The following is a 14,774-nucleotide window of genomic DNA, read 5'->3' on the forward strand; positions in this document are numbered from 1 at the left end:
TGTGTAGGCCAAAAGAATGGGTATGTCCTTTTTTAGCAAGCGTATTAGTAACATAATTTATCTCTCTAAGAATATGTGATCATCCGAAGACATTAAGCTGTTGGACATGAGTGTTGATATCAGCAAGAATCGATACACAAGGATGACTCGCAGGACAACCATTTTTCACAAATTCAAGAACAGAAGATGAGTCTTAGAGTAATCAATGCTACTATTGCTTACCTGATTAACATGCATATCCAAACTCCCTAAATTAGGGACCCAGTTATGTTTTAAGAAGATGATGCTTTTGTCATTGTCAACCCGTCAAATGGTGTTTTAGTGACATGCTCCCAATTATCGCAGACTTTTTTCCAGAGATTCGAGTTACTTTACTTTCTTTCCACGCAAGGGATAATGTCATCTCCTCCACGGTATTTAGAACGCAATACCCTTGTTCACAGGGCATCCTTCTTGTCAATAAACCCCCCATCCAACCTTCATCATGAAAGTCTTGTTAAGAGTATGGGCGTGGCGAATACCCAAACTCCCATTTTTCTTTTGCTGACCCACTTTTCTCCAACTTAACAAGTGAATTTTTTTTGTTTGTTCAGTTTCTTCCCAAAAAAAATTCTTATATTTACGATCAATGAAATTCCAGGTAGTAATAGGGAGTAAAGCAGTTTGCATTGTATATAAAGAAATAACATAAAAGACAAATTTCACCAAGATATTTCTTCCTGTCAAGGAAAGAAAAGACGCCTTCCAGGAGTTGAGCCTGGTGCTGAGTTTGCTGAGAATTTTATCAAAAGTGTTATTTAAAATCTTGAAATGGTGAAAAGGAATCCCAATGTACTTTCCTAAATTGTCAGTTCTGGTGAAACCCAAAATTTCACTGATTTCTTCTATGATTGGGCCCCAACATTTAAAAAAAAAATATGAATTTTGTCTCTGTAATTTTTTGTTCGAAACTCTCACAAAAAATATTGAGACATCTATTAATGATACTAGTTTGCTCTATATTCTATAATATATTTGTTTAAACTTTAAATACCAAATAACACACAAATTATCTCACTGCTAAAATACTAACAATTTTGGTAAAGATTAAGTTAATATATGTTCTAGAAATATATGATAAATTTATTATTAATAAAAAATTTTAAATATTTTTATTTAATGAATATTAATTTAAATTTTTTATATTTTTAATTAATTTTTTTAATTTACAAACTTAACATGTACTATGTACTTTATGATATAAAATAGATAAATTCTTTTGGTAAATGTATTATTATATGAGTGATATTTTTTGCATATAAAATAATATTATTTTTGTGATTAGGAAACCAAGTAAGTGTTGATTTTACCTTTTATATTCGAATCAATATAAATAATTTTAACCAGTATATTTAATAAATTTTTTTATATAATTTAACTAACGTGCTTTAAAGATACGTATTAATAAGAAGATATGTTAGTTAAATTTTTTTTTTATTCTAACCCGAAAAGATGCTTTTGTAAAGATACGTACGAGCAAATTCATGTTTGTGTTTTTTGAAAGTGAAAATATAGGAGAATAATGTTTTTTAACCAACTTAAATAATAGATTAAAAAATAAAAATTAATTTTAATTTTAAAAAACAATACATTTTACCGAAGATCTAGCATAACTCCAAACACGACAAATTTCAATTAATGATGACATGTTAATTTAGTGCAGTAAAGCGACGCTAGGAACATTGACGTTCACATTAAGGCCTTGTGTTTAGTAAATATGGCTAAAGAATTCCGGATACATTGGTTATGGGGCAGATTAAATGCTAAATAAACTACGCTCACAGTTACAGTCACAAATGAACGACATTTGTTATTATATCAGTGCTTTAAATGTTAAAATTTGTATATTATTTAAAAATTATTAATTTATTATTTTAGAATATTTTATTTAATTTGATATATTTTAATTTTATTTATTTAATTATTAAATTAGATTTTTATATTTCTAATTTAAAATTTTTCATTTAAATTTAATAAAAAAATTATAAATATCTTTAATTATTGTAATCATAACATAAAAATGATTAGAAGAGTGTCAAAATATATTTTGATTTTATGATAAAATTATAATGTGAATAAATAAAGTTTAGTGAATTTTTTGTTGCATAAAAAAATTAAATATAGAATTAAATAAATTTCTTTACTTCAATTTTTAAATTTTGGCATGAATAAATTACGTTAAATTTTTTTTTTGTTATATTAAAAAATTAGATAAAAAATAAAATATTATTTTTATATTTAATTTCAATCTATTCTTTTTGATATATATTTTTTATTCAATCTGAATTTTTATCTTTTTGTTTTTGTTTTTTGTTTTTATCATGTTCATTTATATGAAATATTATACAAAATATATCAAATTGGTATATTTAAAATTATTAGCTAACAAATAAGCATATAAGACTAATAATTTTTAAAATTTTAGTAAATTTACTAAAATAAACTTAAAATTTTCTTTTTGGTTATTATATACTTCCTTAACAAGTGTCTTTATAACAACTTCTAATAAAACCCTATCTTCATTTTCACATATCATATGGATTTGGAATAAATGAAACATATGGGTGGCATTTATTTTCCATGAATACTCATACTCCGTATCTTAGCATTCACGGTGCCCCAATATATTGTATTTAAATCTCAAATAACACTACATCTTAATTAATATTGTTCTTCGGGCTTTTGCTTGTGATTAAAAGATTCTTTTTGTGTAAGACAACAATAACTTCAATTACAGCATATGAATATATAATAATAATAATTACAAATTAGTAAATTAAATTGATCTCTTCATCATTATTAAATATCTTGCTCTACAACTTAATTAGCTAGCTATAACAATAATACACAATTGTTAATTTATAAGATTCAATTAAAATTTGAGAGTTTAATTAATGTTCACTTCTATTATTTATACACATATATTAATATATAGTAGTATATATAGATAAGTTTTATATATTATTAAATCAATGAACCTTTATATTGAAGGGAGATAGGGAGATAGTATGGCCGTTAAAATGGGCCAAATTTATTGGGGTAGTCTGTTTACCTATTTAAATGGGTGGGTTTTGTTTAAATTTTGGGTTAAATAGGCTGATTCTGATTAATCTAAAAAAAATTACAAGTGAAACGAGTTAGTCTGTGGACTAAACGGGTGGTTTGTTTAATTTTTTTTTAAAAGAAGTAGCACTTTTCAATAGGTATTTGACCCTATCTGACCCAAAAATTCGACCAATCAACTAAAAAATATTATTTGTTTAAGGTTTTTGACTTAAAAGTGATATTTTTGTCAAAATATTTTTCAAAAAATAAAACAAAAAAATAAACAGATTGGCCCGTTTAATCCATCAGACTGATAATAAACGAGCCGAACTAAAAAATTATGGCCCACAAATAAAATAGACTTAAATAGTTCAACACATTTAACCCACAGACTTAACGGATTGGGCCTAAATGAGTTGAACTAGCCTATTTGACCGTCCTAGGGATAGTACATTATTAGAACACTTAATTTTATTTCCAAGATTTTATGATATTAAGGAAAAATAAAATTGTCAAATATTTTTTCAATGTCCACGAAAATAGGAGATAGACAAAACCCTACTATAGCATTTAAATAATGTGCATAGTATCTTGAGAAGTAACATAGTCGCATGTAATTCATGAATGCTACCGAAATGAATGTAATGTGCCTCACATTTGGAGTCAGAAATTAAAGTAGTAATGACTCCATGCATGAATTGGTAGCAAATAATTGAAGGTATATAGTGTATTGAATGTTTTTGTTATACCAGTTACATATATTGGGAGTCCAAAAATGGAATGGGTTCCACAAATCTTAAGGACTAAGAACCATATATGAAGAAATTTTTGAGTGCTGACACAAACAATAAGGTTGGTGAAATCAAATTTAAATTGAAAACAGGAAAACTGAATTTCCCCCGTGACTTCCATTAAAATTGGCTGAGTCCCACTAGCTAGCAGGTTTTGAGTGGGGGCATGCAATTACAAGTCTTATATTTAATTAATTATTATTTATCCTTTCGATAATTCTATATATGCACAACATATTTTAAATGAATAATTAAGTATGTGATAGAAAATAAATAAAATATTTCACGAATGTAAATATTCGGACACTTTATATAAATAAATGGTTGCCCTTTAAATTTATGCAATTGCATTCTTTTAAATATGAAGACGCAAATACATTGTTTCATATATTTTGCTAAGATTATTATCAAAATTCAATCTTGTTAAGACTACTCCGCATGTCTATATATATGAAGATAAGATATGAAAAAATGATACCATATAAGTTGACACTGAAATGGTACAGAAACAGCAAATATCTTGTTCAACGTAAACCGCTACTAGTTCCAGCGGTTTAGGGACACTTCTCCACACATATAAACTGCTACTGCCAGTAGTGGTTTATGGCCAAACATCAATAAACAGAAATCGCAACAGCCTCTGACAGTTTCTGTGTTCTCCCATTTGCATGTAATTCGCGGCTGACTATAGCGGATTATGTGTTTTCGTAAACCGCTACTGCCAATAGCGGTTTTTATAGATACATGAAACAATGTATTTACCTCTTCATATTTAAAAGAATGCAATTGCGTAAATTTAAAGGATAAACAATTTATTTATGTAAATGGCCCTAAATATTCTTTATAAATATTGATTTAGAATGAACTTCTTTTAGAAAGAAATTTCCTTTGTAATATATAACTTAAGTGACAAAATAAACAAAAATGGCATTATTTATATATTTTTGGATCCTATATTAAGGTTACTCAAAATAAAAATATCTAAAATTTTCTAAAAATAATAAATATTACATTAAAAATTTGTCATGCATGCATACAGAACAATGATGCTAGCTAGTCATCATCATAGAGGAGGGGGTGTTTTCTTTTTTATTTTATTTCTTTTTTGGGTATATTATTGTCTTTCTCTTAAAGTAGACACGAGACGTTGACCTACTATTAGGTCAAAAATTGAAGATTAATATACTACCTTTACACACTTAGAAAGTAGAGCATGCATGCATGGCTAAAGCCTAAAGTATACAAAAGAAGGCAGAGAGTCATTATTAATTTTTCTTTTATTATTATTATGTGTATGTTACGGTTCCGTGATGAACAGATAGAAATGATTAGGTAAAGTCTCTGTTTTTGAAGATTGATGATGGCAATGTCACCCGCGCCAAAACAGGGGAAGAACCTAATAGTAACACTCTCACTATACCTGTTGGGAGTGTGAACGAAACGTTTCACACTTTTTGTCTTTTTGTTTCGTATATGAAATCAAGCATTATTCGCTAGGTATCATTTTGTGAAATAATCGAAGAATATATTATGACTCAAGTAATTGCCTTTCTACACTTTATACGACATACTTGTAGCAACCAACAACCATAAAGTGTTAATTCTCAACACCACCGATGACCGACCCCCCTATTTTCTTTCTTTTTAATATCATATATTTTTTTAAGGTATATCATGGATGATGTTGAAAAATTATAAAGATTAATGTAATTAGGTGAAAATTCAGGTGAAATTGATTTCACGTAAAGTTGATATCTTGGAGCATTAGATAAAAATTTAGTCAAAACTGTCGAATCATCTAACAGTTTTCAGATATCAATTTCACGTGAAGTGGACTGCACCTGAGTTTTCACTGTGTAATTAATATTGTATTGTATAATTAAGTAGCTAAAGCACCTTGTTGTCGTCCATAGTAATCTATGAAGTACGGACACTTTGCTGAGTTGCCGTGTCTGCGTGTCGAACACATTTCGGACACGACACTCACCGACACTCGTCCGACAAGCGTGTCTGCTGTGTCCAAACTGTGTCTCAATAAAAAAAAATTCTTTTCCAGACATACTTGGACACACCTAAATACCATCACGTGTTAGCGTGTCCGATCTTATTCTTAATATATATTCTTAAAAGAAATTTAGATATAGTATATAGTATTATTTATTAAAATAAAAAATATTTTAAATATTTGATATAATTAAAATAAGACATTAAAAATAATTTAAAAAATTAATTTATATTTTAATATCAATAAAATAATAAAATATCATTAGGGTTTATCTAAAAAATACTTTATATTTAATATGTATGCGTGTTCCTGTATCATGTAAAAATTTAAAATTCACGTGTCAACGTGTTCCGTATCGTGTCATGTCTCATGTCTGTGTCAGTGTCCATGCATCGTAGATAGTAATAGAATGTAACAGGTTTCGCATTTTGTTTTCTTTTATCAGGTAGTGAAAAAGGAACTTAGTGGTCCAACAAACACAAACTTAACACTTTCCTGAATCCAAGGTGATCACATTTTGTTTTCTTTCAATATGGTGGAGCCCCAAACAAAAGTGCTTAATTATAATTTCCAAATTTGAGTATCACATATATATAACTTAAAATATTTTAATTAGATCAAATCAAAAGATTAATACTTTTAATTTAAAAAAAAGAATTAATTAATGCTGATTTAAATATAATACAAAAGTAACCAAAAAAATGACGGTGGATCCAATAATCCATTGATGAGTCTGTTCCAAAACATGCACAATATTATTGTTGTTTATCTTGCTTTAGTTAGTTCACGTACATACAACTTTAGTGTCTGAACTGTGTGATGAAAAGTGGTGCTTTGCAGCAACTGTTGGATAATTTTTTAATTTTGCCCACTCTACTTTGGGTCTATGTATGTAGCTTTCTCTTCTTTTGTTATGAAGCTTCTTTCTTTATTTCCTACTACTGTATGTTGTGAATGATTATTAGAGATTTGGAGTATTAAATGAGATTTGGGGAAGATCCCACTGTTGATGTTCTTAATTCCTCTTATCTTTTGTTTTATATATATATATATATATATATATATATATATAAGTTTTTAAGTATATTAGTACATTGGGTAGCTTTTGGTAGAGAAATAGAAATAGAAAGACTAAGATTAAAATAAATCTTAGTATTTTGTTTGGTGTAAAATGAGAGTTCAAATAATAATGAAATTTTAATTTAATTTGTACAAAAGTAAAATTAGAATTAATTAATTGAAATGAAGGTATTTTAGATATAAAATATTATTAAAGTTTCAGTTCTATCTCTAAAAATTTTAGTCTCTTGTGTCTCCACTTTTTGGAAGTACTAAAATAGTAAAATTTTAGAGATAAAAACAAAAATTTTAGTACCAATATCTAAAATAACAAACATGATATTAAGTCTCAATCTCCGAATCTCTATCTTAATATCTTAAAACAAACACTAACTTAATATTTTTATAAATTTTAACTGTTTTTCTTAATTATATATTTTTTATAATTAAAATAACAGTTAAAAATTACTGGAATATGAATATTCCACTACAATTGAAAGCTATATATATATAAGGATTTTTTATTTTGGTTATCCTATCCTTTTTCGACCATACTATAGATATTTGTCATTTAGAAACAATCATTGAGAGATCAAGTCTCTTCAAAGTGGTGATAATTATTTCGATACCGCCATTTCTCTATGTCAAAACAAGATGGGCCAGGGTCATGAATTGTTTCATCATAGAAAGTGGTTACCTAGTATTAAATTCTATGTCATTGTTGATTTGAACTATATATATATATATATATATATATATATATATATATATATATATATATATATATATATATAGATATAGAAAAAGTATAAGGAGTCAATGGAATATTTATATAATGTGTACAATGAAAGTTTATGAAATATTATTAGATATATAATTATTAGTGTTATCTTTTCCATCAGTTGTAGTTTTTAGGATGAGTAGTATCATAACATGATATTAGAGCGCCAGGTCCAAAAAATCAAGAGTTCGATTCTTAGTGAATTTTAAAATCAGTTTAAATTTTTGAAAAGATGTTTATTATCCCTAATACTCAAAGACCTCAATAATACCCATAATTAAATTCATATTTTGGAATCAAGTAAATAGCTTCCATATTATGTATAAATTAAAAATGCATGTTATATGCAATACTTTTTCTATATATATACACACAAAATAATATAAATAATATTTTTTCTAAATTAAGTAGCAAAATATTTTTCTTATTCTTAGGCTCTATCAACTAAATTTCGAAGGTTATATCGGAGACACTAGTTGGCAATTGAGATCTGATAAGTCAGAGAATGTGTGACAAAATCAAAATGACCATTGAAGCCATGTGTAAATCAATTTCTAATCATAGAAATATGAATGACATTAGCCAAAAACATAGGCAAAAAGTGACACACCATAAAACGATAAGAATGGTGAGACCCTATAACTATAAGGCCATAACTTCCTTGTTCGTGTCCCTATAAAGGCCAATGGAAATTGGAAAGTCACCTATGGCATGGAATGAAAAGGTTCTTAATTAGAGACTATATAATTATCATTATATATTAGAATATTTCAATAATAATAGACAATTGATTGATGGATTGAGAGCGTATGTCTTGTTACTTGCGTTTTGCATTTATCTTTCTTATATGATGCATCCATGCCCTTCCAAGAATACCCTAAAGTGGAATTGGACCTTTTTCTTTTATAATTAATATATATATATATATATATATATATATATATATATATATATATATATATATATATATTAATTTACTATTATATCAAATAAATACACTCTTTGACATCATTATTATTAGTATAAAAGGAAAAACACATACATAAATTAGGTGAGCACGGGTAGCGCGTTCCCAATTACTCGTTCAAATTCGAACCGAACCAATTAAATTGGTTCTAAAACTAACGGATAATCGGGTCTAATTAGAACAAAATCGATGATCTTTATTATTAATTGGTTCGAGTATCGGTTTTAGATGTGCGAAACTCGAACCAATCCGTAAATCCGAACATATATTAATTAAATAAAAAAAATAAAAAATATGACTTTTAGTGAGTTTTGCAACTCGAAACCCTAACACTTTGAAAACTAGACAAATACTTCTATTGCCCTTTTGTATTTAACTTCTAATGTTTGGATTTTAACGTGTTTTGATTTTAATTAGCTTCTTTCAAATATTATTCACTAGACTTTTGTATTTGGCTTCTAATATTTCTATTGCACTTTTGTATTTTTATTAGACAAAGATTATTCACTATTAATATATTTGGATCTTAATGAGTTTAGTTTTTAATGTATTTGGTGTTTAACATATTTGGATTATTTCTATTAATATTACACATTTATTGTACTTGTTAAATTTTTAAGATAAAAGTTTGGTTTTTTTTTTATAAATTTTAAAGTTATCGGATATCCAATTATCCAAATCGAACCAATCCATTTTTAATCAGTTTAATTTAGTTTGGATATATGTACAAAAAAAACACAAATTTAAATCAAACTAAATTAATTATATTTTGATTGGTTCAGTTTTAATTTTATCTTAAATTCGAACCAAACCAACCCCGAAGACAAATAATGTAGTAGTAGTAGTAGGCCTCGGAAGTGAAGCTAAGTGTAATGGAATTGATTCCTTCAAGTCATTTCTATTTGACAAGTCACTCAATATATATAATTAGTGGTGCGATATGTCCTATTATATGTTAGGACAAGTACTCATAGCTATAGTGTTAGGGTGACCCTTGATATACACAAACTGAGTAGAGCACACTTCTATTATTGAGAGCACCATGATATGTAAAACATTGCATGTGAGAAAAGTCTTCATTGAATAAAGACAAAAAGAGACTAATATATATCTTCTTGTGGTAGAAAAGATAACATGCATGTCGATATATAATGATTATACATGCATTAATACACGGATCATGCTATGTATGTGTGTGTAACACTATCATGTTTACACTATGAATATGAATGAATGTACTATAGAGTAGTATAGACTATATAGTGTATGTTAGGGGTGTAAGTTACTGAACCAAACTGAAATTTATCGTAAAACTGAACTAAAATTTACAATAACCGAATAGAAAATCGAAAAAATTAAATTTTTTATTTTTTTTTCGAATTAAACCGATCGGTTTGGTTTGGTTTTAGGTTAATTTGGCAGAAACCAAATCGAACCGAACCAAACCGAAGAAGTGGCTTAGTAATGTATTAAAATGGAAATTTTAGAGTTAACAAATGTATTTGTTTTATGTTTAGTTGTTGGAATGAGTTGAAATTGTGTTGAATTTGAATGTCATGTAATATTATTTCAGTTTATTGATTGTTTTGAATATCATTTGAGATTAATTTTCTATTAATTAGGATTTAAAAACGAAAAAACTGACCGAACCAAACTACTTTTAACTCAGTTCGATTCGATTTGGTTGTTGCATAAATAACAAATTGATTGGTTGGTACTATGTAAAAACCAAACAAATCAATTCGGTTGATTTTTGGTCCAAAACTAAACTAAATCGAACCGATAACACCCCTATTATATGTGGACTTATTACAGAGGGAAACAGAAAGTGGAACCAATTTAACGAAAAGGGTTCAGGGTGTCAATCATTAAGGAGGGGGGAAAAGATTTCATCTTCATGATTTTGATGGGTTATGTTGCTACATCAACATGCTTGTTTGTGCTAAAGTGCCATTTATATATATTGCTATGTAACGTAAAGATATGGAAAAACTTTTTACTTTTTTAGAGTCCATGCAACTACTCATATCATCACTTCTTCACCTACACCTCTTGCTCTCTCTTTTCCCTCGCTTCATCATTAAAATGTAGATTATCATTCATAAAGTGGATAGTTAAGGGCTTAATCTCACCAACACTTTAAGAAAAAGTGAAGAATTATTGGTTAGTGTTGATTTAATTACATACAAGGTAAAAATAAGAAAAAAGAATCGGTCATTTAATATTTTTTGTAAAAAATAACAAAAATAACCAATATAATAATCAATTAACAAAAAATTTAAATACATACAAAAATTATTCATTTAAAATTTTTAAAAATAAATATTTAAAATTTTTGCTGATTAATTTTTTACTAATTATTGTTATTCGTTTGTTTCTTCAAATTTATTCTCATTTCCTCCATCCATTAGTTACACGCAAGGATTGAGCTTATATATATAAAAGGGTCCACTAAATTGGGGCCAGCAATTTGATGGTCCTTAAGACATAATTTAGAGTAGTAATTAAGGATAGGCATGATGATTAATCCTCCAAATTCCATGCATATCCAGTTTTCATCAACAAGTCACAAAATGTTCAACATCTTTTTTCTTAAAAGAATTATTTCAATTACATTTATATTTCCCGAGGATTTGATAATTAAAAAAAGGGAAATGGTATTTGAATTAAATGAATTGTCCAGGCTCTGAAGTGCAAAATCAACATATATGAAATTCAACTACCTAAACCCAACACCCTCACCTGGACCAGATTTTTACACTTCACTGATCACTGAAGCTCCTATTCCCTAAAGATTCCTCCTTTCAACAGAATAAAATAAGCCCTAACAAATAAAAAGATTACTTAAATTATTAATGTGGAGCAATTATGATGAAGCCTGAAGGACTGAAAATGATATATAAAGTACTACACCCTTGTAAGAAAACAAAAACTCCTAAGAGGATTGTACATGAATAGGGTAAAATCGGGTGAAATCTAATTTATGTTCGATTCTAAATATATATCGAATCTATTTTTTAGATTAAAACTTAGTCCTAAATCTGATAATATTTAAATATTTTTGGGCTACAATTATATTGGATATAAATTGGGTGAAAATTGGACCTTTAAATTTTTTACAATAATTTATAAAAAAATTTATTTATGATGTACTTATTTATAAATAAAAAAAGTGTTACCGAGAAATTTATATTCATATTTGAACTTGAATATTTGTTCATAAATTTTAATTTAATATTTTTTTATCTATTTTTTAATTCAACAAGTGTGATTAAAAATAAAACAATAAGCTTATAATTAATATAACATAATATTGAAATTAATTTCAAACATATATATCTTTTTTAGTTCTCTTAGGGTGCATATGGATCGAGTGAAATTGGGTTCGCATTGACTTGGATCTGACTCTAAATAATGACCGATCGAGTCTATTTTTAAGATCTTTACCCGATCTTAGACGCCAATAAAATCACACCTAATTAACTTCTAAAATGATCGAATTCAGACCAAATTTTTAGACCGGATCAAACCATATACACCCTGAGTGCAAATACCCTGTATAAAATCTATAATATTTGAATAGAATACATGTGTTATAGAAAAAATGATGAATTAGAAGCATTATTGAGCTAACCGTAGTAATAAATTAAATTATGACATTGCACCTTGCTAAAATCACCATGCATGAATGTCTTGAAAGAAATTGAAGTTAACCTTTCTATATATATATTATGCTATAGTTTTGGTAACCCTAGAGAAGTAGAGGTTATGTAGTTGTCACATAATAAAAGCCTCCTCATCATTCGTCACGGAAAAGCTTAACTACAATTCTAACGAATTAAACCTTCTCCAACATCCAGTAGCTAAAATCATGATTAACAAGATTAAATTATGATTACTTTCTTTGCGGCAAAGTCATGACGATAAGTTGACAACATTCAAGAATAAGAATAGAAATAATTATTAGCACCTTATTAGTATTAGCTCTAGAAAAAATACCTAATTTCAAATGCACTTATATATATATATATATATATATATATATATATATATATATATATATATATATATATATATATATATATATATATATTGAGATAAATTATGTGAGATAGAACTATAGTATTAAAATGCTACAATAAGATTAACCTCATCTATTGACTGGCTTGGAAGTGTATGAAATAAAATTGCTGAATAATTAAGTTTATGTTACTGTTCCCTCAATTAAACCACAAAAAAAAAATATCCCCCCTTAATTATGTATGTGATATCACCATGAAGTTGTTTTCATTATATATAACAATCAATCAAGCTATGGTTTTTGCTATATAATAATAATTAAAGGTTTGTGAAGTGGTTAAGGTTGTTTGACAACTAGAGGTACATTAGTTATATAAAGTCAATTTGTTAATAAAGGAGGTAATCTAATCTTTAATAAACTGATCGATGATTAAGGTTTAAGGTACTATATATTCTGATCTTTTATGATTTTCATAGCCATATAATAACTTTTTAATGACAAATGCATGCTCTCTTTCTTAAATAGATTGTAGCAAATTAAATTTTCTGAAATTTTTTGTCAGGGTCCAGGCCCAAATATGGGCCCAAACAGCCGAAAACCAGGAGCCCCAACCCTATACAAGTCCAAAGAGTTAAATAAAATAGAATGTGTCCAGAAAAAGACAAGTACAAGCCATTGCCAAATTAATACCAAGTGTTACTGGGCCTGGGCCTGTTTAAATACCAAAAAAAAACATGCGTGTCTGGCATATACTCAAACCTTGTGAAGTCATGGCCAAAAAAATAACACTTGTGAAGTCATTAATTCTAGCGGGTCAAGATGATGACAGATAAAAAAAAAAGGGTCTCAAAATCATATATTTATTGTTTATTTCTTATATAATATAATAAATACAAAAAAGAATTACAAGGTAAAGGATTTACATAACATATACTAATTTGTAGTGATCCGTTAAATTTTTTGCAATAACTAGTTGCATGCATTAAAAGCGAAACATAAAGAAATACATGTCTCTAAGGAATATAATGGATACTCCATCATCAAGTTTTGAGTTTGTGTTCCTTGCAAGAAATAACAAACCTCCCTTCACATACTTTCCTTTCTTTTCCCACTCTTTATCTCCACTCAAATTAGCTCATCCATATAAAGCTATGCTGCAAAAACACAACAGCAGAGTTAGCTCAATCTTTTAAGCCATGGACATCAAGCTTGAACATGACAAAGATGAGGAAAAGCTCCCTCTTCTGAGAAACACAGAGGTTCCAGAAGCAGAGAGGAACCTTGTTCAGCAAGCAATTAGCCAAACATTTGAGAGCACAGCACATTTGGCAAACCTTCTTCCTACAGGCACCGTCCTCGCATTCCAGCTTCTGTCTCCGGTATTCACAAACCTTGGCAACTGCGACTCGACCGCGAAGACAATGACTTCTTTCCTTGTAGCTATCTGTGGCGTGTCCTGTTTCCTTCTATGCTTCACTGATAGCTTCAGAGACAGCAAGGGAAACATCTGCTATGGTTTTGCCACGGTTAGAGGCTTGTGGATCATTGATGGATCAACCACTCTTCCACCTGAAATTGCTGCTACGTATAGCATCAGGTTTATAGACTTCATGCATGCAGTAATGTCGGTTTTGGTGTTTGCGGCGGTTGCATTGTTTGATCAGAATGTGGTGAATTGCTTCTTTCCAGCACCAGATAATGAGACACAGGAAATACTCACTGCATTGCCGGTTGGAATTGGTGTCTTCTGCAGCATGTTCTTTCTTGTATTTCCTACAAAGAGACATGGAATTGGCTTCCCACTTTCAACAAATTAAATCTTTTTTATATTCATGTGTGTAAACAATGAGATAATCATGTTTGGAACAAATTATCTGTGACTTCAAGTTCAAATTCTATTTTCTTGTAATAGGAAGGAAGGAAGGAACCCTTGGAATTCCTTTAATATATGGATCATATTGTTAATTTTGACCAACATCTTTTAATATCTCCCAGGAAATAGGGAAAAAGAAAATTCAACTGGATCAAAGTCAAGATATGACAATGCAAAATCACCACGTTGGTAA

At 28.3% G+C, this 14,774-nt stretch overlaps 1 protein-coding gene across 1 annotated transcript; it reads left to right on the forward strand.

Annotated features, from left to right (window-relative positions):
* Nucleotides 1-13,763: 13,763 nt before the first annotated feature.
* Nucleotides 13,764-14,683, forward strand: LOC112714542 (protein DMP6). Its single transcript, XM_025766157.3, has one exon. It carries the CDS (start codon nucleotides 13,905-13,907, stop codon nucleotides 14,523-14,525), a length of 621 nt encoding a protein of 206 aa, XP_025621942.1. The 5' UTR covers nucleotides 13,764-13,904; the 3' UTR covers nucleotides 14,526-14,683.
* Nucleotides 14,684-14,774: the final 91 nt, after the last annotated feature.

The sequence above is a fragment of the Arachis hypogaea genome, chromosome 10 (genome assembly GCF_003086295.3).
Source record: "Arachis hypogaea cultivar Tifrunner chromosome 10, arahy.Tifrunner.gnm2.J5K5, whole genome shotgun sequence".
Classification (NCBI taxonomy): Eukaryota; Viridiplantae; Streptophyta; class Magnoliopsida; order Fabales; family Fabaceae; genus Arachis; species Arachis hypogaea.